Source organism: Myotis daubentonii, chromosome 1, assembly GCF_963259705.1.
Source record: "Myotis daubentonii chromosome 1, mMyoDau2.1, whole genome shotgun sequence".
Taxonomy (NCBI): domain Eukaryota; kingdom Metazoa; phylum Chordata; class Mammalia; order Chiroptera; family Vespertilionidae; genus Myotis; species Myotis daubentonii.
This window is the reverse complement of record NC_081840.1, coordinates 209873579-209894516: the sequence shown is the minus strand read 5'-3', so window position 1 is coordinate 209894516 and position 20938 is coordinate 209873579. Positions and strand designations below refer to the sequence as shown.

Genomic DNA, 20938 nt, shown 5'->3' with positions numbered 1-20938 from the left:
CTCAGCTGTGCCCCTGTCCCTCTTAGTCTGCCTACCTAGAGAGGATGACCCAGACCTCTGCCCAGTGGAGAGGGAATCTCAGCTTTTAATGAAATATCTCTCTCTCCCTCCATGTTTCTTTGTCCCTCTCCTTTCCCCCCTTTCCCCCACCCCCAAACTCTCCTTTGTGCATGTGTAATCCCTTCTCATTCTTTTTTCTTTTTTAATCCTCACCAGAGGATATTTTTCTATTGCTTTTTGTGGATAGAATGGAAGTGGGGGAGGGGAGGGGAGAGAGAGAGAAAAACATTGATGTGAGAGAGATACATCAATTGGTTGCCTCCTGCATGCACCCTGACCGGGGAATGAACCTGCAACCCAGGTACATGTCCTTGACAGGGAATCAAACCCGAGACCCTCTAACCACTGAGCACCCCAGCCAGGGCTGCCTTCTCACTCTTGAAGACTCAGATCAGACATCAGCTCCTCCATTGAGACTACTTTGATGTGCTCAGCACCGTGGCTCTGTGGACATGAAAAGGCTCTGTGTGTCATCAGACTTGCAATGCTAGGCATAATAGTATTCTAAGTCATAAGTCACTCAGGCCTGAGAAAGGTCATTCATTTGTTCATAGTCATTCTTTCAGCAAATAGCTACTGACCACCCATAGCTGCAAATGAGATGGTTAAGTCCCTCCCCGCCCTCCCCTTACAGCCTGGGGGCACCCCAGCGAGTGCTGTGAGACTCTGGCAGCCCCCACCCAGCAGCAGCCTGCTGCCTCACTGCCATGTCATAAGTGGGCGACACTCATCTTTGCTGGCAGCTGGAGGGCAGGTTGTGGAGGGCAGGGGAGGAGGGGGGGGCAGAGCTGCCACATTCAAAAAGATGAAAAATAAGTCACGCTTCTTACTTGTGTCATTTTCTAGTTCTAGGCTCGGAGGAAAAGGGAGAAGAATTTGCGAGGATGCTTACAGAGCTTCTCTTTGAATTACATGTTGCGGCCACGCCTGACAAACTCAATAAGGTCAGCACCATCTGTCTGAGTTTTTGTCTTTTAGAAGAAGGTCCCAGTTATCAAATTCCAGAGCTCCACCTGAAATGGAAAAAACCCACACCCCATATGACACATGGGTGGAGGGAGGTCTGAGGTCGGAAATTAAGACTCAGGGCAGCTACATAATGAAATGCAATGGTAGAGCACATGCAGGACCTGCGTTTTAGATGCAGCATCAGTAGTAATTACCTTATGACCTTGAACAAGTCACTTCTCAAAATAGAATTGTATGTCGGAGCAGAGGTTACTTTCAGCATAGGGCAGAGACGAGGGTTCCAGAATCACCAAGGGGCTGTTTCAAACGCCATCTCCCCTCCCCCACTAGAGTGGCAGGCCAGAATTAGGCAGAGAGAAGCACATCGGCCAGGGGGCCCCGTGCCCTTTCCCGCCTGGAATGCTGGTGCCACGTCCTGTCTAAGGATGTTCAAGCTGCTACAGTCAGGGTTCCCCTCATAGTGCAAGGTCTTGCTGCAGAGTTTCTTAACGAGGGCACCAATCATTAATTACTTAAAACTGTGTCATCTTCCCTACCGTCTCCCTTTTTGTTTTCCTGTTCTTCTCTTTAGCCCCCAGTAGTTGCCACAGGCTCTCCTTTATCCAGGAGGGTGAGGAAAGAGCAGCATGAGGCAGTGAGGGGGAGAGATGAGTAATTTCTTTATCTCTGAGAGAGTTCACTGATTCTGGCAGGTCAGTGACTTGAGCACAATGGGAAATTGCCTCATTCATCTCAGAGCAGCTCCTGCCACTGGCCGGAGAGTGTGCGGTCTCCAGGGCCTCCCGGTCTCTGTAGTTACATAGTCAGGTAAACCTGGGTCCCTGAAAGAGGACACACCAAGGATAGTGTTATTGGGTTTTGTCTCCCCAAATCTTCTTACCATTAACTCGCCATTCAACACTCTGACATATTAAACTTTGACATGGACACTTTAGGATGAGAAGTAGTTTAGCCTAAGCTCAGATACAACTTGCACTTAAGCAAACGGCTTAAACTTTAATGGTAAAAGCTCCCTTTCTAAATGCAAGAACTAAGAGAGGGAAGGTGGTTGATGCTTGTTCAATTTAACCATCATTTCTTAGGCACTCCTGTGAAATTCAGCTAGTCACAGCGCGACGCCAGGTCTTTCCAACAGTCCTCCCTCCTCCCCCCGAGGTCAGGAGACCTCGCACAGCTAGAGCAGAGCCATCTTTCATCTCCCCAGCGCGATGCATTATCAGGTTCATGAGACATAGCGGATGAGGACATTTGCTTTAGCAATGACCCTGGCTAAATGTCTAACCTATATATTTAAAAAGTCCTGTGATTCTTTTATCGTTGGTCACGAAAAGTGAAAAATATACTATCACTGAGTACCATTTTAGAGGGCTTTTTAAAACATCCTTCACCCTCAGTGGATATCAGTCATTGAAGTTGGTACAATAGCCATAAATTAAGTAAGTCATCCAGAAATCCAGATAGGAAATTCCCATTTTTATAAAATGTAAGTTCCCAGAATAACTAATTTTAGGGGAAAAAAATGAAATTTTCCTCTATATTCGAACAGAAATATAGCTCATTGTGCAGCAGTCATAGTGCAGGCTGCATGGAGCCCTGTGAAAACAGAACATCGATGAAGAACATACTTGTCACAGTGGCAGGTACACAGAACCCGTGACAGTTACCCTTCTGAGTAGAAAATGATACTGCACTAAGGTACCAAAAATGAGATCAAAAGTTATATGTCGAATCCTTTGGTAGGCCAATTTTTGTTTGTCTGTTTGTTTTCAGCCTACGTTGGAAATTTGCCCTCAAATATGACAATAAATCTCTCTCTATTGCTAAATAAATAAATATATAAATAAATAAAACATCTTTCACCCTGTACAGGGCTCTCCATGCTTTCTTTCTATTCTGTCCCCTTTTCCTGTGTTATAGTCACCCAAAAGCAACAACAAGGTGTTTGTAAGGAGCGTAAGGAATTGCCCCATCATTGTTTAAATGTACAGAGAAGCAGCCTTGAAGGTTTAGGGCAAATTGATCATAGTCTGGAGAATGGAATCTCTTAGTCTCCTATTTGCACAATAAATGTCTCGCTTTGGCTGGGGCCTTCGCAGGCTATGAAGAAAGCTCATGACTGGGTGGAAGATGACCAAACTGTGGTGCCGGTAGACGTGGCAGAAGAAACAGAGGAGAACACTAAGAAGGAAGAAAAGGAAGAGAAACCTGAAAGCCCTGAAGAGGGTGAAAAGCAAGAAAGGAGAACTAAGACAGTTGAGGTAAATTTATTTTAGATTGTCTGCCTAAAGAGCAGTAATATTATGCTAATTTTATTACCGGCCTAATTTTAAGTGAGAAAAAGCCATTTCACTTTTGAGATGGAAATATGAGTATTAGTATAATAAACACCGAAATTTCTCAACTCCAAGATAATTCCTGACTTAGCATAGGCATTGTACTTTTCTCCATAGCTCTACAATTATAATTTACAGGAGGTGCGGGGGGGAGGGAATGATCTTTAAGGGCATAGTTGATTTAGCTTGAGAGTGAAATTCCATCTTGTATGCAAATCTGTAACTATAAAATGCCTCTATGCCCCATAACTAATGAGGTAATTGAAGCTTTTTCCAAAAAAATTTTTATTGGCACAGTTTTTATTCTGTAGTTTAATAAATATAGATGTGTATAATTTATATCCTGCCTATGTATAAAATGAGTTCATGATCACTTCATCTTACATTGGATTTGAATTTTAGAAAAAGTAATTTTTAAAATTAGATCACGCGGAGAAAAATGTCCGTTGAGGTCTATTCATTTAACTGCCCTTTTACAAGCCTTCTTGAGTGCCTGCCTGTAGAGTACCCGACATTGGAGGGACAGAGCTGTGACTAAGACTTGCCATGTCCATGGGAACTGGACAGCACTTCCATTTTAGGGCAGATTTCCACTCAGAAAAGTCTTAGACATGCCCATTAATCTTTGGGTAAACTGTTTCCATTCATATTTGGGTTCTTTTTAAAAAAATTACATGTGCATATATATTTTTTAATATTGCAGTGTGTATTTTTTTTTAAAGCATCTGCTCAGTTGTTAATTTTCTTACTTGCATTCACTTATTTCAGGAAGTATACATGCTGTCCATTGAAAGTCTGGCAGAAGTCACAGCACGCTGTATCGAGCAGCTTCACAAAGTAGCAGAATTAATTCTTCATGGACAAGAAGAGGAGAAATCAGCTCAGGACCAAGCAAAAGTGCTGATAAAGTAAATGTTATTTTAAATGCTTATTTTTCCAATTTTATATACATGTGCCATTCAAACACACACACACACACACATACACACACACACACACACACACACACACCCTAGGTACTAAAGATTCCTATTTCAAGTCAGCTAATTCCAGTTTTTATGGTCATCTTAAGGAATAAGGACTCTCTTAAGAAGTGAACCATGTCAGCCAGGATATAATAGTTAACTAGATATTTCAGGAATTATTTATGAAGATATTTAAGAGAAGACACCTTAAATAATTCAGAGCTAAGTAAGTACTAGTATTTATTTTAATAGATCCAAGTCTTAGAAGTACGAACCTTTAAGGGTAATTACACAACATACCACACAGATATTGAGAGGACACCTTAATGTGACTTCTGAGCAAGCCTCATAAAAATATGCACACACACACACCCACTGTTCCTAGGGACTTATGCCAGCTCTTCGTATTCTGAATTCTGGCAATGACAGTTGCTAATATAAGCCAGTTCACTGGACTGCATGCATGCGTATATGTGCTGTTATATGTTATGTTCTTCAAAAAATAGAAGTTACTATCAGTTAATCTAGTGAAATAAAAATGTATATATGTAACTCTGTATACAATAAAATAATTGGTATGGAGTGTTCATTAATATAGTTGGTATGGAGTGGAAAAATAAGATATTAACTTTTATGCACATGACTCTGTGTTGTGTGCTAGAAAATTAGCACAAGTCCAAAGACAACTTCATTATTATACAGACACAGAAGACAAAATAAGAGCCTCCAAAAAATATATAGGTGCACATACACACATATCTCACCTCACTCATTCACCTCGCTAGCTGACTAGTCTTTGCTTATTACTGCATTTGGCATTGTAGGTCGGGGAACAAATTTTCCAACAAGTCAATATTAGTGGCATTTTTCCTCATTTGTGAAGTTTTGTCATCTAGTCTAGATTTTCATATTTACACACATGAAAATCAAAGCTATTATAAGAACTGTATAATCCTGCCCTTCATATGCCTAGAAAAGAACATGACTCCAATGTGTGGAAGGAAGAGGAAATGGCAAAATAGGAGAAGTTAACATTGATGAAAACACCCAAGGACGATTGCATATTTGCTGCACTGACTTGGAAGAGGAGGGCTGACTCTGAGCTGTCCCTGAGTATGCGTAGCAGGACCTTACTCTTAGCTTCTTTCTGATCCCAGTCCTGCTGGTCCCATCCTTACCAAGCTCCCAGCAAGGGATAATCAGACCTCACATTTGTGTGTATAATAAGTGCCTCTCCACCCACCTACCAAGAGCACAGACAGGACGGCTCTGGGCCATCTCCTAGCTTTACTCCTGACCCTTTCGGAGGAGCAGTTTTGGGTAGAGGGATGGATGAATGTTGCTCAATAACCTGAATACATAGCTTAGACAAGGACCCCTACTTCTCAACACAAAGCTTACTTCCTTCTACTCAGTGCACTAGATCTTTTCTGAGCTTTGAGTTACTGTTTTTCTAATAGGATTTTAATCACGATTCATAAAGGTCACATATGTTATTTCTAAAAAATCAGACAATACCGACATTGTTAGGTAATTAGACTGTTTTCCGTTTTTGTCATCATCTGTAACGTTCTGACACATTCCTTTAGTTAAATATTTGTGCCCATCTCGTGTTTCTTTCTTGGGGTAAAGTCTTAGAAGTGGAATGGCTGGAATAAACTTCGAGTTTTGATGTAAGTCTTAAAAACATCTTCTACAGAATCATCTGAGACCCCTGAGTTTGAATCCCAGCTCTGTCATTTACTACTGCTTGTCCTGAGCAAGTTACTTAAACTTCTTAAACATCAGTTTTTTCATCTATAAAATGGGAATAATAATGTAACCAATCAGGTCACCATGAGGGTTAAATGAGTTTATTTATACAAAAGTACTTAACTTAGTACCTCAATGAATGTTCATTATTATTTTTAAATGACCAAAAAGCTGGAGAAACTTGGTAAGAGTGTTAAATGCCTCTACATGTGGGGCCTGAGACTGGTGTTCTTCTGCATGTGGCTTTGATTCATGTGACCTGAATGGATTAGATGATTATTCTTAATTAGCATGCAAAGAAACCCAGGATTAGATTCAATAGTGCTTGTGAATCATGGAAGATTATTGAGAAAAACATTTCTACAGAGCATCTTCAAACTTGTGTGCCATTCTTTTAAGTGGAATATGGTATTAAGACCAGTAATTGTCTTGATGGTTAAATTATTTTACTTTTTTAAAAAAAATCCTCAAACCACTTTTTTTAAAATTTCAGATTAACTACTGCAATGTGCAATGAAGTGGCCTCCTTATCAAAGAAGTTTACAAATTCCTTGACCACAGTTGGGGTAAGATTGTAATGCTGATTCTTTTTTCCCCTCTTTAAGGGAGAGGGTTCTATGAGGAAGAGTGGAAGATTCAGGGCCTCCTGTGATGGCTCCACACACAGAAGCTCTGCCGGGACGTTTACCAAAACTAGGCCAAGAGCACCTTCTCCAACAGGCAGCTCAGGGCCCTCATCGGACTGAGGGTTAGCCCTGATGCTGCCTCCTCAGATTTTGAGACGTTGGGTGGGTTTCCAAACCGCTCTGAGCCTCATTTTCTTTTTTCTTTTTTTAAAATATATTTTTATTGATTTCAGAGAGTAAGGGAGAGGGAAAGAGAGATAGAAACATCAATGATGAGAGAGAATCACTGATCGGCTGCCTCCTGCACGCCCCCCTCCTGGAGATCGAGCCCAAAACCCGGGCATGTGCCCTTGACTGGAATTGAACCTGGGACCCTTCAGTTCACAGGCCAACGCTCTATCCACTGAGCCAAACCAGCGAGGGCTGGGCCTCATTTTCTTTATCTGTTTTTTTAAAAGATGTCAAGCAAACCTTCCTTCCGTTACTTAATATCTGAAGTATATAATTCAAGAATAATTAACTGAATATTTTCATTCACTGTTGCCTTCAGAGCCTATTGATAAGCACCCAAAATGAAAAGTTTCCTTGCTTATTATTATACTTCAACTTTAACCAAAAGAAAAACATTTACCAATTTGGCATGTGTTTCTCTTCTGAAGGTAACAACTTGGAAAGGCTTGCATTCGTTTGAAGGTATAGCTTTTGGTTATTTTCTTTTTTCAAAATAGTTTTATTGATTTCAGAGAGGAAGGGAGAGAGATAGAAACATCAATGATGAGAGAGAATCATCAATTGGCTGCCTCCTGCACAGCCCCCACTGAGGATCGAGCCTGCAACCCCGGCATGTACCCTGACCGGGAATCGAACCATGACCACCTGGTTCATAGGGCAATGCTCATCCTCTGAGCCATGCCAGCCAGGCTGGTTCTTCTCTTTAGAAATTAGTCACAGTATGTAACCCCACCTTAGTGGGACCAGAGAAGACGAGTGGAAAATTCTTATTTTCAGCCTTTGTACTTCCTCTTTTAGAGCCCTGGATGCAAAGGTGGATGATTCTTTCCATGAGAAACAGCAGATTTTACTTCCTAGGGCTGTAACAGGTACCACAAACTGGGTGGCTTAACAACAGAAGTGGATTGTCTCACGGTGCTGGAGGCCAGAAGTCCGAGATCAAGGCCATGCTTGCTCGGGACATCTTGCCTCCTCCAGCTTCTGGGAGCCACAGGCATTCTTTGGCTTGTGGCAGCATAGCTCTACCTGTTTCTCTGTCTTCACATTGTCCTCCCTCGGTGAATAGCTATGTCCAAACCTCCCTCTTCTTATAAGGACACTAGTCATATTGGATGAAGGAAGGACCTCATCGTAACTGATGACATCTGCAGTGACCTGATCTCCAAGCAAGGTCATGTTCTGATGGACTGGAGCAGTCGTTCTCAACCTTTAAATACAGTTCCTCATGTTGTGACCCAACCATAAAATTATTTTCGTTGCTACTTCATAACTGTAATGTTGCTACTGTTATGAATCATAATGTAAATATCTGATATGCAGGATGGTCTTAGGCGACCCCCGTGAAAGGTCATTCGACCGCCAAAGGGGTCGCGACCCACAGGTTGAGAACTGCTGGACTGGAGGTTAGGACTGTAACATCTTAGGAAGGGACACAATTCGATTCTTAACGGAGTAACAGAAACAAGCTCTAGATAATTTAGACAGAAAGGGACTTTATTAGAGGCAGTGGAGAAATGTGAACAGCTTTGGGGGCCCAGTGCCAGAGCTCACATACCCTCTCTCTCAAGTGTTGCCACAATGGGACTCAACTACCGCAGTTCCCAGTTCTCTCCCTTTAAATTCTGGGTTCCCGGGGGAGAAGGTTTGAAAGGCTCAACAGACTGAGGCAGATACCCATCTTGGAATCACCAGTAGTGACTGGGGACAGTCATAGCCTGCGTGTAGACCTACCTGGCTGCTAGGGTACACCACCCTCCCCCCAACCCCAGGCCAATGGCAGTTCTCAACACGGTGGAAATGACTGTGGACCTGTCAGGAGACGTGTGTCACCCACGCTTCTGTAAGTGATTCAGTTAATAACGCTATCCACCACTTATTGGTCCAGCTGTCAAGGAATCTGGTTTGCTTCTCCTAGTTTGTAAGACATCAGCTTTTATATTTGTCTCATTTTAAGCCATCAGCAATAGAGCTTCACTGTATACAGGCAGAGTGAAGGGGGAGGTGGAAGTTCATTGATGTGATAGGCTCGATAAAATGCATGTATGTGTTCAGTGTTTCTAAGTTAACTGACACCCATGGACTTCGGTGTAACTGCTAGGTTTACAGAGAGATGGAAGGTCTTAAACTGGATGGGTTGGCCTCAGTGACTCAGCTTCCCAGAGCTCTACTGTACCCTCTTCTCACTCCGCACAGTTTACTAGGTGAGACACTGAGCCCCAGAGAAGTGCACTGACTCACCCAAGCCTTGCAATCGGTCCCTCAACTTCCAGTTGTCTGCTCCTCAGACACATCAGACAGACAGACAGATAGCTGATTCTCTGTGGTTATCTAGTGATGAGGATATATGTATATATGCCTGCATGGTGTGTGTTGTATGTTTTATACAGTTCATGGTAAACATTAATTGATTTGCTTTAGTGGGTACTATTCACAGTAGTTTCCGGTTCCTTTTAACACAGTATATTCCAGCCCAGTGCTTCCCAAACCTGAATGTGCAAGCAGCTCACCTGGCGATCTTGTTAGAATGCAGATTCCGATTCAGTGGGTCTGGCATGAAGGCCGAGGCTCTGCATTTCTAACAGCTCCCAGGTGATGACAAGGTTCCTGACCCACCGTAAAGCTCAGCAGACAGGTGTACTTGAACTTACATCTGTATGTAAAGTTGACCCTTGAAAACATAGGTTTGAACTGCGTAGGTCTACTTATGCGGGTTGTTTTCTCAATAAATATTGTAAATGTATTTTTTTATGATTTTCTTAATGATACTTTCTCTTCTTTGTATATAATACATATGCAAATATGTGTTAATTGACTGTTTTGTTATCAGTAAGGCTTCTTGTCAACAGTAGGCTATTACTAGTTAAGTTTTGGGGGCATCAAAAGTTATCCACAGATTTTCAACCATGCAGGGTCTTGGTGTCCCTAACCCCAAGTTGTTCAAAGGTCAACTGTACATACAGAAATGTGTACAAATGTGTGCACAGAATCAGAAACACACAGTTATTATATGGGAGAAAGAAAAAGCTAAGTCTAAATAGAGCTCTCTGAAATGCCATCTCGCCACAAAATCCGTCTCATCCGATACTGTGATGAATCATCCACATCAAGCATTGTTTCTGTTCTCCAAAACAGCCATTATTCATAACTTGAAGTTAATGAGAGTATATTGCTCTCTAGACTCTATTAAAATTGCTTGCACATCTCATTGATTCTGAAAATCAATGTCATTTTGATTATATTTTAGAGATTTATTGATAATCAAGTAAACATGAAAGCAAATACCATAATGGATTTTCTGGTTACTTACTAAAATGACTGGGCTTCTAAAGGTGTTTTTTTTTCCACCAAGACTTCATTATGGTTTCCCAGTAGAGTAATGTCAATGAAAGTAGGCTGCTCTGGGACGATGTATTTCATTTATATTCTCCTGTTTACCATAAAGTCTTCTGGGTACAGTAAGGAAAAGCAGTCTATTAAAATTGCCCCCTCTCTTTCCAGTCCCTTTAATTGTTTGTTGCCTAAGAGTAGACTGAACATGTTAGACAGAGAAGACTGTTGATGGATAGACCAACAGTGGAGATCATGATGACGATGCTGACACTAGCTCTCATTTTTTGAATACCTGCTTTATATCAGGCTCTGTATTCTGCGCCTTACAGAATAGTCATGGTTTGTAAACCGGGATCTGCAAACCTATTTGCAAGTTATAGTTAAGATTGTTTTAATTTTGCTGCTAATCTGAAAGACACACTCTATAATCAAATACCCAAGTTTTGCACTGAAAGAAAGGAACAGAGAGAGAATGAGAGAGAGAGAGAGAGAGAGAGAGAGAGATTGAAAAATTTTAATTAAAAAGAACTGATCTCATGGGAAGAAAATTAGTATAATAAAAAATTTAATATGAAAAAAAAAGAAAGGAAGGGAAGGGAAGAAAAGAAAAGAGAAAAGAGACTAATTACCAGGGTTGGGACTAAGATAGGCAAGTAAGATTCTTAACTCACTTGAAAATTTTCAGGGGACTCCCTCCAAAAAAGACACAGAAACAACTTCAATCATCTAGACAAATATTTTAATGCAACATTTTTTTAAAAAAATCAAAATGAATACAAAACAATTTTAAGTAAAGACAGGCTCCAGCCCTGCACCGCTACACCCAGCCTCACTCCCCTCACTAATCCCAGACCTGCTACAAGTCTTCAACAGTTAACACAGGTCTGCGTTTCGGTTTCTAGCTGTGTGACCTCACACAAGTTACTCAACCTTCCTGATTGCCATTTCATCTCAAATGAGGATTGTCATGGCACCTACCTAGGGTTTCTGTCAGAACTCAGTGCGGTCATCCAGGGGAAGCAGCAAAGAAGAAGCCTGGTCTAGAGTAAGCTTTCCGCCGCTCCTCTCCTTCCTCCCTGAGAGATCCCTCAACGAAGCCAGTGTCTGACATTGTGTGGCACGCCTGGCAGTATGAGCACCTAATCTGTCCGTTTCCTTCTTTTCATTCCATAGAGCGACAAGAAGGCCGAGGTCCTTAACCCCATGATCAATAGTGTATTGTTAGAGGTAAGTGGCCCCGGAGAGAAAGTGCTTCTGAATCAAAGCAAATGTTAGCGCTACATTTTTTTTCCCCGGGCAGCAAGTGTTACTGCAATTCCAAATCTTATCATCAACAGTCTTCTTTTGAGTACAGTTGTGGAGCTCAGCCAGCTGTAAACCCGAGGGTGAAGCAGCAATACATGATTCTCAAGAATTCCTGATTATGAAGAGAAATGCATAGCTTGCACGTTCTTCCTGCTGCCTGTCCTCCGGCTGAAGCAGCTTTCTGTGGCCCGGTTTGACTCCAGATCTGACTCTGTGGTTATTGGCTGCAGGGAGGGATGCTTGCTCAATGGCGATTTTCGTAAAAATGGGCACTTCCCTTCATTCATAATAATCTTTGGTTTATTGGGTCTGAGCTCCAGACGGGCAAAATGGCACGTAGACGATTTAGCCTCTGCCTGGTCAGTGACCCAGAGGCACCTTCCTCTGCAGCCACTCGCTCCGTGGCCCGTCCACGCACCAGGACGCTGTCGCAGAGACAGGAAGCTGCCCTGGCACCTCTGTGTCTTTGCCAGACACAGTGACATACGAGAGGCTCGGGAACATTCTTGCGTCATAAGGCGCTGTGTTCTTGTTCTACCTGTGGTTGTGGGGGAGAACCTTCCCTTAGGGGCTACACACTAGGAAACAGACATATCTGTAGCCACAGGCACCGCGCTGAAGCCATAAGGTGCTACCAAGTTACTTTTAAATATGGGCAATGTATATACCGTCGTTTTTTGCAGGTGTCAATTGCAAATTTTGGAAATTACAGAACTTCAAAGAAGGGAGGGCTATCTATATATGTATAGCAATATTTTTAGGAGTCATGCCTTACTATTCAGGAAAACAACCAAAGTGCCAAAAAAAAGTACCAATGTGGTGGCACTGAGTATTGTTGTATAAGACACAACCACACATGGGATGGAGTCAAGGGACAAGGAGTGTAGCGGTAGGTTCTGGGGGGTGGGGGGGGGGGCGGGGGTGGAGGGAGGGACAAACACAGTTAAGAAGAAACCCAAGCTATCAGAGGCAGAATGTGGAACAGGGAAATCTCTCCCTGGCCACCCAGAGGGCATTAGCAGAGTAATTGACCATGTCACTCATGGAGATGATGAGGTCAAATATTTATTCATTCTCCCAGTGGAAGTTTTCTCGTGTTTTAGTCATTTGACACTTGAAATGGCCTCTCCCTCTGATGCTGTATGTATGGCAGAGAACGTGGCAGCAACATCAAACACCAAACCAGGTAGAAGGTACCAGCGTGCATGGGAGGATGCTAGCATTCAAAGTTTGCCACGAATAATAGCACACTATTTCCAGTTAGCTTTATGCATCTGCAGGTCAGGACAAACTGGATTCCCCTGCCTGCTGTGATTTTATGTTATTTCAGGACAGTGGGGTTGATCTGGGAAGAAGTTAGTTAAGACTGGACATGGGTCATGAATATATGCACATTGATGTGCCCTCAAAATCTATGGGAATGGCTTTTCTCATTTTGAGTGAATTCTTCTCTCTGTTAGTATAGATCAGTGGTCAGCAAACCGCGGCTCGCGAGCCACATGCGGCTTTTTGGCCCCTTGAGTGTGGCTCTTCCACAAAATGCCACGTGCGGGCGCGCACGTACAGTGCGATTGAAACTTCGTGGCCCACACGCAGAAGTCAGTTTTTGGCCTGGGCAAGTCTATTTTGAAGAAGTGGCATTAGAAGAAGTAGGGGTACGTTCGCTGAGGTCGACCCCTCAGATTGAGGATGTTTTTAGCAAAGGCCAGCTTAGGAGTACCCTAATTATGTTAATAACAATGTACCTACCTATATAGTTTAAGTTTAAAAAATTTGGCTCTCAAAAGAAATTTCAATCGTTGTACTGTTGATATTTGGCTCTGTTGAATAATGAGTTTGCCGACCACTGGTATAGATCATTAAGAGACGGACGCACTCCATCTCAAGGAATGTGTTTACGTTTGATTTAAGCACCAATGTCACAAGAAAAATATGATATAATATGACGGAGTTTGATGAGAGGGAACATTATCAAGTTGGAAGGATTGTCAGGATTGACCTAAGAAAACAACCCTTCCTCCACACGTTTCTCCTCTCTCAGGGCTGCAACAGCACGACATACATCCAGGATGCCTTCCAGCTGCTGCTGCCCGTTCTGCAGGTTTCCCACATCCAGGCCAGCCCTTCAGAAGCACAGCCATGACCGGACCAGACTCCATCTGCTTAAAGGAAGCAGCAGGCCCCGTGGCTCTGATATATTTATCATTGGCGGTGATGTTTTCTATGCATCTGCCCATAGACACCGATTTGAGGACACTACAAGCAAGTTTGCACAGACAGTGTTGAGAATGCAAGTTTAAAGAGTATCCTGTCTCTTAATGTATATGGTTGTTCTTACAAATAAGAGTGTTTTCTTGATGTTAATTTAAACTTACTCAGCTTTGTATTGGTCATGTCCTTCCATCTGAAATTCATTCACAAATACTCATTGCCATTTTCCTGGTCAAGCATCCCATATTTAGAAATTCATGGGCAGACCCTACATGTGTTTTTTTTGACTCTTTAAATTTCCACCTTTAAATTTTCCATTCTTATAGTATAAGTTTAAATCAGTTCTTATACTGAACTTAATTTTATTATATAAATGTCATAGACAAAGATAACACTACTTATATATTTACCTGTAATATTTAAAGGGAAACGTAAGTATCTCTTTAGAGCCACTCATTCTCGAAACAAGCATTTATTGAGCTCCTACTGTATGCTCACAGTACGGGAACATGATCTCACCCCAATAGAGATAGAGATAGATTGAAAGAGGGTTTATAATCATTCTTAAACTGCTTTAAAACAATAAATTTTCTAAACCTTAAAATATTTGACAGAACAAGGTAAATTCATAGTTTTTAAAATGTTCTACCCTTCCACTTATTCTATTTTTCCACTCTTTCTGCACTTTTTTATCCCCAAACTTTGTACATGGGTGAACATATACATGAAAAGGGGTACTATAGAGTATTTGGTTTAAAACTGACTTCTTATGACTATAAATACATGATAGCATAATTACAAAGCTTGGAAGTATTCAATTAGAAAACTAAAGGGATTCCAGCACAGTAGACCCCTAGGACTGCATTTTTAAATCTACTACAGTGGCGTCAGGCTGTTTTATGAATACACAGATCATGTTCACCAGCAGCAAATACTAGCACTGCTTCTAAGGGGCAGGAAACCCTGATGTGTGGGTTGACTAACTGGTATATTGATCCACGAGAGACTGCACAGAAGGCCCTTTAGCTGGGAGAGGCATCACCAATGGGCATTTCTTTTCCTAAACTCCATATGCTCATTCCATGTGGGGGTGCTAGTAGAATGCTTCTGTTTTGGACATCCTCACAGGCACTGTCACAAGATGCCTTGCCCAGTGGTTCTCTCCAGGGCAGATAGAGCCTATATTTTTGCAAGCGTGAAAAATCCTTCCTTTGCATTTGCTTGTATTCCCCTGATAGAGTAGACTGCCTTTGTTCCATGCAGGCACTGCATTTGTCTATGTTGTGTATTTCATTTGTGTATCTGCTGAAACGGCCAAATAGAAAACATAAAAACAATTTATTTACAATCTGGAAAAGAAATTATTCAAGGCATCCATTAAAGATGGTGTTTCTTTTTTTTTTTTTCTACTGGCTTTTTGATTGGTTGAAACGTTTCTGTGATTAAATCTAGAAAACAATTAACTGATGAAAATGTTACATCGACCTCTTCAGAAATTTATATTTTTTATCTAGAGGGCAGAGGAAAGGACTTAGATTTACAATTTCTTCACATCAGGTTTTTTTTAGCATCAGATAAATTTTATAGACACTAACTGGAACTATAAAAGAAATCATTTCAAAGAAGCTAGTCTTTAAGCCTAACTACACCCATTTGGTGTACAACAAAATTTTAATCATGAACTAAAATAGAAATCTGTAAAAGAATGAGAGATAATTATTCGTTTTATAATTTTTTTATTGACTTGAGAGAGAGAGACATGGATTTCATTCCACTTATTAATGCATTCCTTGGGAAATTCTTGTATGTACCCTCATCAGGGATTGAACCCACAACCTTAGTGTATCAAATGACACTCTAACACACTTAGCTACCCGGCCAGGGCTGAGAGATAATTATTCTTTTAAAAAGTGGGTGACATGCCCTGGCCAGTGTGGCTCAATGGATTGGAGCATTCTCCCATGCGCTAAAGGGTTGTAGGTTCTATTCCTGGTCAGGGCACATACCTAGGTTGTGGGGCCAATCCCTCATCAGATACATGTGGATCAATGTTTATCTCTCTCTATCTCTCTGTTTCCCCTCTCTCTAAAATCAATAAATGTATCCTAGGGTAAGGACCTTAAAAAAAAAAAAAACTGGGTGACATAATTTGCATTGCATTTTCATGTATTTTAATGATAGAATATCAAATGTTGCCAGGTAAAGACATAAGCTGAGAGATGATTCCCGGAGCCTAGCTCCATGGTCTGTGAATTACATTATTTAAGAGAGAATACTCACTTAATATATATCCACCTTCCAGAATTGCTCTCTTTCAATACGGTTTTTCACCATCACTTTTAAATAATTGCTTCTTTGCTTTGCTTTAAAAGCTGGCAAAGCACAGGATCCAGATCTAGGCGAAATGTCAATCGGTGCCTGAATGAATGATTTAGCAGGCTTACTCTGGAAGTTTTCTATTCCTTCAATAATCCTTTACATAAACTGGGTTCATTTCACTCTGTGCAATTACCCTGAAGAAGCATGCCAGATTTTTCTTACATCAAGTGCAAAATAAGTTCTAGTCTAAATAATGGATGTAGTTCGTGCCTGTGCCTTATCAAATGAAAAGCATCAAAAGCCAATTTCAAATTCAAAGCAAAATGCATCCAAGGAAAATCCCTTTGTGGTATCTATATAATAAAAACCCAGTGGTCGTAATGCTGTAACGACCAAAGATTGGTCACCAGGAGGCTGCGTGCACGGCAAGGCCCGCACGGGTGGTCGGGGACTTGACTCTGGGTCCCGCAGTACACCAGGACTCGGGGGAGTGCCACAGCACTGGTGGGCTCAGGGGTCCCGGGTCTCACGCAATTTCCCATGGGTCTGAGTCTCATGCGATTTCACATGCTGGGTCACTAGTTGATATATATACCACTAAAGGACAAAACTGTGTCCCAAATCTTAAAGCAGAGGCCCAATCTTAAATATTCTGTCCCTCTGAGCACAGACATCTCTCTCTTCTCTGGCCTCACACTGGGCTGCACATCAAGCTCATGGTTAAATGAGTGGAGTTACTGGCTTGAGGCAGTGGCAGGACTGGGCTGAGTTCCTTACACCAACAAAGAACCATGGACCTCAGTGGCAGAGCTCACAGGGCGTGAAAGAAGCACCAGCTTTGGGCAGCCTCAAGGAAAGTGATAAGTGTAGGGTGTGGGAAGCCGCTTATTGTCTTCTCTAGCAGAGAGGTGTGGACAAAGAGTCCGGAATGCTGGTGACCCTTGAGCCCTGACAAAGTTCAGAGCTATGCACCGACTGTTTAGTCAAGACAATGGTAGCTGAAGCAACTTCCCCACCAGATAGTCATGTAAATCCTTACTGGTAAGATAGTCTGCCTGTTACTGGAACTTGCCTGCCTAAGGGCTATGGGTGTATCCCAAACTGAATAAAAAGATGGTGAGGCCTGAGCACAAGCGGAGTCCATCCTCTTGGGATGGGCTCTCACCTGGCCCCCCAATTTCTGAATTTTTATCTCTTGTCTCTTTCATTTGTGTGCGGCCCCTCTTCCAGATCCTGAACCCTGAACCATGCAGGACCAGGGGAAACTTACACAGTAGGGTATGTGTCTGAATCCAGAAATGAGAGCATTTCTGTCTTTGTAGAAGTCAGATGCCCCAGGTGCTCGCATGTCTGGGAACTCACCTTCCACGCAGGCCAACCATGCTAGCTTAAGTTAGGAACAAAAGCAGACAGATTCCGCCCTAACCTGTTTGGCTCAGTGAATAGCGCATCCGCCTGCGGACTCCAGGGTCCCAGGTTCGATTCCGGTCAAGGGCATGTACCTTGGTTGTAGACATCCCCAGTAGGGAGTGTGCAGAAGACAACTGATCGATATTTCCTCTCATGGATGTTTCTAACTCTCTACCCCTCTCCCTTCCTCTCTGTAAAAAAATCAATAAAATATATTTAGTAAAAAAAAAAAAAAAAAAAAAAAAGCAGACAGATTCCAATCATAGTTATCCCAGAAATCAGAACATAATGTGTCTTAGGGAAGTAATTCAGCACAAATGTGAAACAAACATATTTCTCTTCTTTTCTAAAAATATATATGTACACATATATACTATATGTGTATATATATATATCTGTTTGCTAAACAGACGGGATGGATCATAGCACATGACTTCAATCTGTATTTAATTTTATAAAAGCAATGATTCTTCAGGGTCAAGCTCATTTTTGTCATGTAAAGATTGCCCTTTGATCTTCCTCTCAAGTGTGCCCTACATTTTTATATTCAGATCCAGCTTCCACTTGGTTTTTTAAATTCTCGTGTTGGTAAAGGCACATCAGAAGAGATCACGTTGAAAATTCATCTTAGAACTGCAAATTCATCTTTGCCCTGGTTTTGTAGTTGATTAGAATTCAACAAGCCGTAGGAGTGGATTCAAATAAAGGGGGGAGGGGGGAGAATCCTGTGTTAACCATTTGTTTCATTTTTCTAGATATCTCATTACTTATTCAGGTTTATGTTCATTTTCTGTGTGTTCATCTATAATAGATGCTCCATTCAGTATCTGCTATTAAACAAATATGAGGAAAGACCATTCTGTTCTCCCCACCCCCTCTCCTTAGGTCCTAAAAATAATCTGTTATTCTACCCTTTGAGCATTTTGCCTTCTACGGTGATTAAATTGTTACAGCCCAACAGTGAGAAATGCACTGATTGTGTTTCTTATATCTCTGGTGTCTAGGGTCATCATAGACTGGGAATAGAGGCTGATTATGGAAGGTCAGGATTTCGTGTTGGGATTTAAGCTACATTTACCTTTGTCTGGATCAAAGAGTGTTTTTCTCTGCATGAGCTGTCAGCCAAAAAGAAATAGGATTATGTCTGCCATGGTCACTGCTGGCTCACTTCACAGGCCTGTCTCTTATGAGTCTCAAAAGAATTCTATACTGCAAAAGAATAACATGTACATTTCTCATATGCCTTCACTGAATATATAAGTTTAGGGCAATTCGGAGATGGAGTATCTCCCTGACCCGAGTTGCGAGTTGCAACACCAGGCTTCTAGAGCTGCCATTTGGAGGGAAAAACCAGCGTAGAAACCAAGGCCAGATGGATGAAACCTTGGCAGAAAGCAAAGCTAAGCCTCTGTCTTTGAGTTCCTGCCATGTTTATCCTTTTTCTCTCGAGATTTTTTTTTTTCCTGACAGTCATTAAGCGCCTCTTTTCCAGGATCAGCTTTTAAAGTCCTGCCTCTCTTTTCCATATCTCTTTCCTTTCTCTTTTTCTGTAACTTATATTATCCTTTCTCCGTTTATCTCACCAGAAAACAATCCATCCAAAAGACTTGAACAATAATAATTACTGTGTATTGACCACATGCTGGGCACTGTGCTGGATGTTTTATATGCGTTATCTCATTTAATTTCCATAATTACCCAACCGGGTAGGTATTATTATATTTGCAACTGCATGAATGAGAACATTGAGACCCAGACAAATTATATAACTCATCTGATACTACACAACTAGTAAGACAGAGCCAGGGATTCAAACCAAGGTCAGTGTGACCTGACTAGCATTTTAAACTCTTATACAGAGCCTCCTAATGAAAGAGAACGTAACGTGTTAATTTTAGAGACATCCGAATGCTTATAGGTTTCGCTCTCTTTGTGCCGTGAGGTGGATTTATAGCTGAAAGATTTGGTCCATCAGCTTTGGTTGTTTCCATGAAACTAAGAACAAGCTGGGACTAAAGAGACACAGAATGAAGCCAGGCGAGGTTATTGGGCCCCTGGGCTGTTCTCACCGCAGGCCTCTCCACCACTTCACAGACATTTACATCCAGCAGCTCCCTGGTCATCATGAACACAGCATCCTGTCTCACAGGTGCCTCTGCTATTCCTAAACTGGCTTCATTTCCCCCGCCCACCCCCCTTCTCACTGCCCAGGAAGCTCATTTGTAAATCACCGCCCACCCTGAAAATCCTTAACCCTCTACTCCCTGTCTGGAGCATGGGCGTTTTGAATGCTTTCCTTGCCTTAAAGATTACCAACTTGTCTCACAGTCTTTCCGCTGAATCTTCAGCACCAGGTACTGTGACACACTGATAAATAATTTAAAGATGTACTGAATAATGCCTTCTTGTCCCTTAACTTCGTGCTATTCCCTGTTAAGCCCAAGAAATGATGATGGTGGTAATGATGATGATGATGATGATGGTGGTGGTGGTGGTGATGGGGATGGTGGTATAGGTGGTGGACTTATTTATTGAGTACTTATTGTTAAACAAGAACCTTAACTTCCATGACTGAAAGCCTTTGTAAAAGGAAGGGGTTATTGGGCCATAATGGACCAGGTCCTGGGGCATGAAGTCTAACCCAGCAGCAGCAGCAGCAGCAGTAAGTGGAAAAGGCAACATGTCCTCCATCCTGGAGTCAATGGGCTTTTTTGTGCATCAAGTAGGAGGACAAAAGATAGGAGTTGTTTTGAGGGTATTTACATTGACTACAGATAAGGGGTAGGATAAGGTAAAGCAGGAGTGGTTCTGGGATAGTTTGTAAACAGGAAAATTTTTCATTTCCATCTCATTGGAAGAGACACCAACTGAATAGTCTCTCTAATCTTCCTACTAAACCTGAACAGCTCTGGGGTACGTAATGACTGCAGAAGCAATTTCAGAAACTTCTGGAGGGAAGCACCATGCAAATGAACAAGTTATTAGCTTGGTGCATATCATGTTTGCAAGAGGCCACTTACAATCTGCTCTTCTTGACAAATATGGCACCAGGGGGGTTTAATACCTGCATTTGCCATTTCTGTCTCTCCCTCTGCAAATTGATGGCAAAATTGTAGACGCGAAAAATGTGTCAGGGTTGAATGACCTGAAGTCTCTGCTCTACTCCTACAGCTTCATTTCGCTCAAAGGAGAGTAACGAATGGAAAATAAAAGTCTCAACAGATAATGAATCTGAGTCCTAATGACCTTCCTGAACTACAAAATGGATTTGTAACTTACTTGGCATTGCCCAAATCATGTGGTGCCTGTATTGAGGTGTGGAAACATCTTGGCCATTTTGGGCCACAACTGTGCATTTTAAGCATTTCCTCAATGACTTGTGAAGGGCCAGAAATACCTTTCCCTGGAAAGGTAAAATGCATCCATC

The 20938-nt window shown here is 41.9% G+C and overlaps 1 protein-coding gene and 1 long non-coding RNA gene across 2 annotated transcripts in view; both read left to right on the top strand.

Annotated features, from left to right (window-relative positions):
- The window catches only part of FAM114A1 (family with sequence similarity 114 member A1), a 59214-nt gene extending 44031 nt beyond the window's left edge, over nucleotides 1-15183 (top strand). The window contains exons 9-14 of the mRNA XM_059673336.1: nucleotides 907-1004; nucleotides 3126-3287; nucleotides 4131-4270; nucleotides 6573-6645; nucleotides 11440-11493; nucleotides 13613-15183. Of these exons, the coding sequence (XP_059529319.1) occupies nucleotides 907-1004; nucleotides 3126-3287; nucleotides 4131-4270; nucleotides 6573-6645; nucleotides 11440-11493; nucleotides 13613-13714 (629 nt within the window). The 3' untranslated portion in view covers nucleotides 13715-15183. The remainder of the gene's footprint in view (nucleotides 1-906; nucleotides 1005-3125; nucleotides 3288-4130; nucleotides 4271-6572; nucleotides 6646-11439; nucleotides 11494-13612) is intronic.
- On the top strand, nucleotides 6654-11102 carry LOC132220350 (uncharacterized). Its single transcript, XR_009449770.1, has 2 exons — nucleotides 6654-8107; nucleotides 8318-11102. It is a non-coding gene; the product is annotated as an uncharacterized LOC132220350 (long non-coding RNA).
- Nucleotides 15184-20938: the final 5755 nt, after the last annotated feature.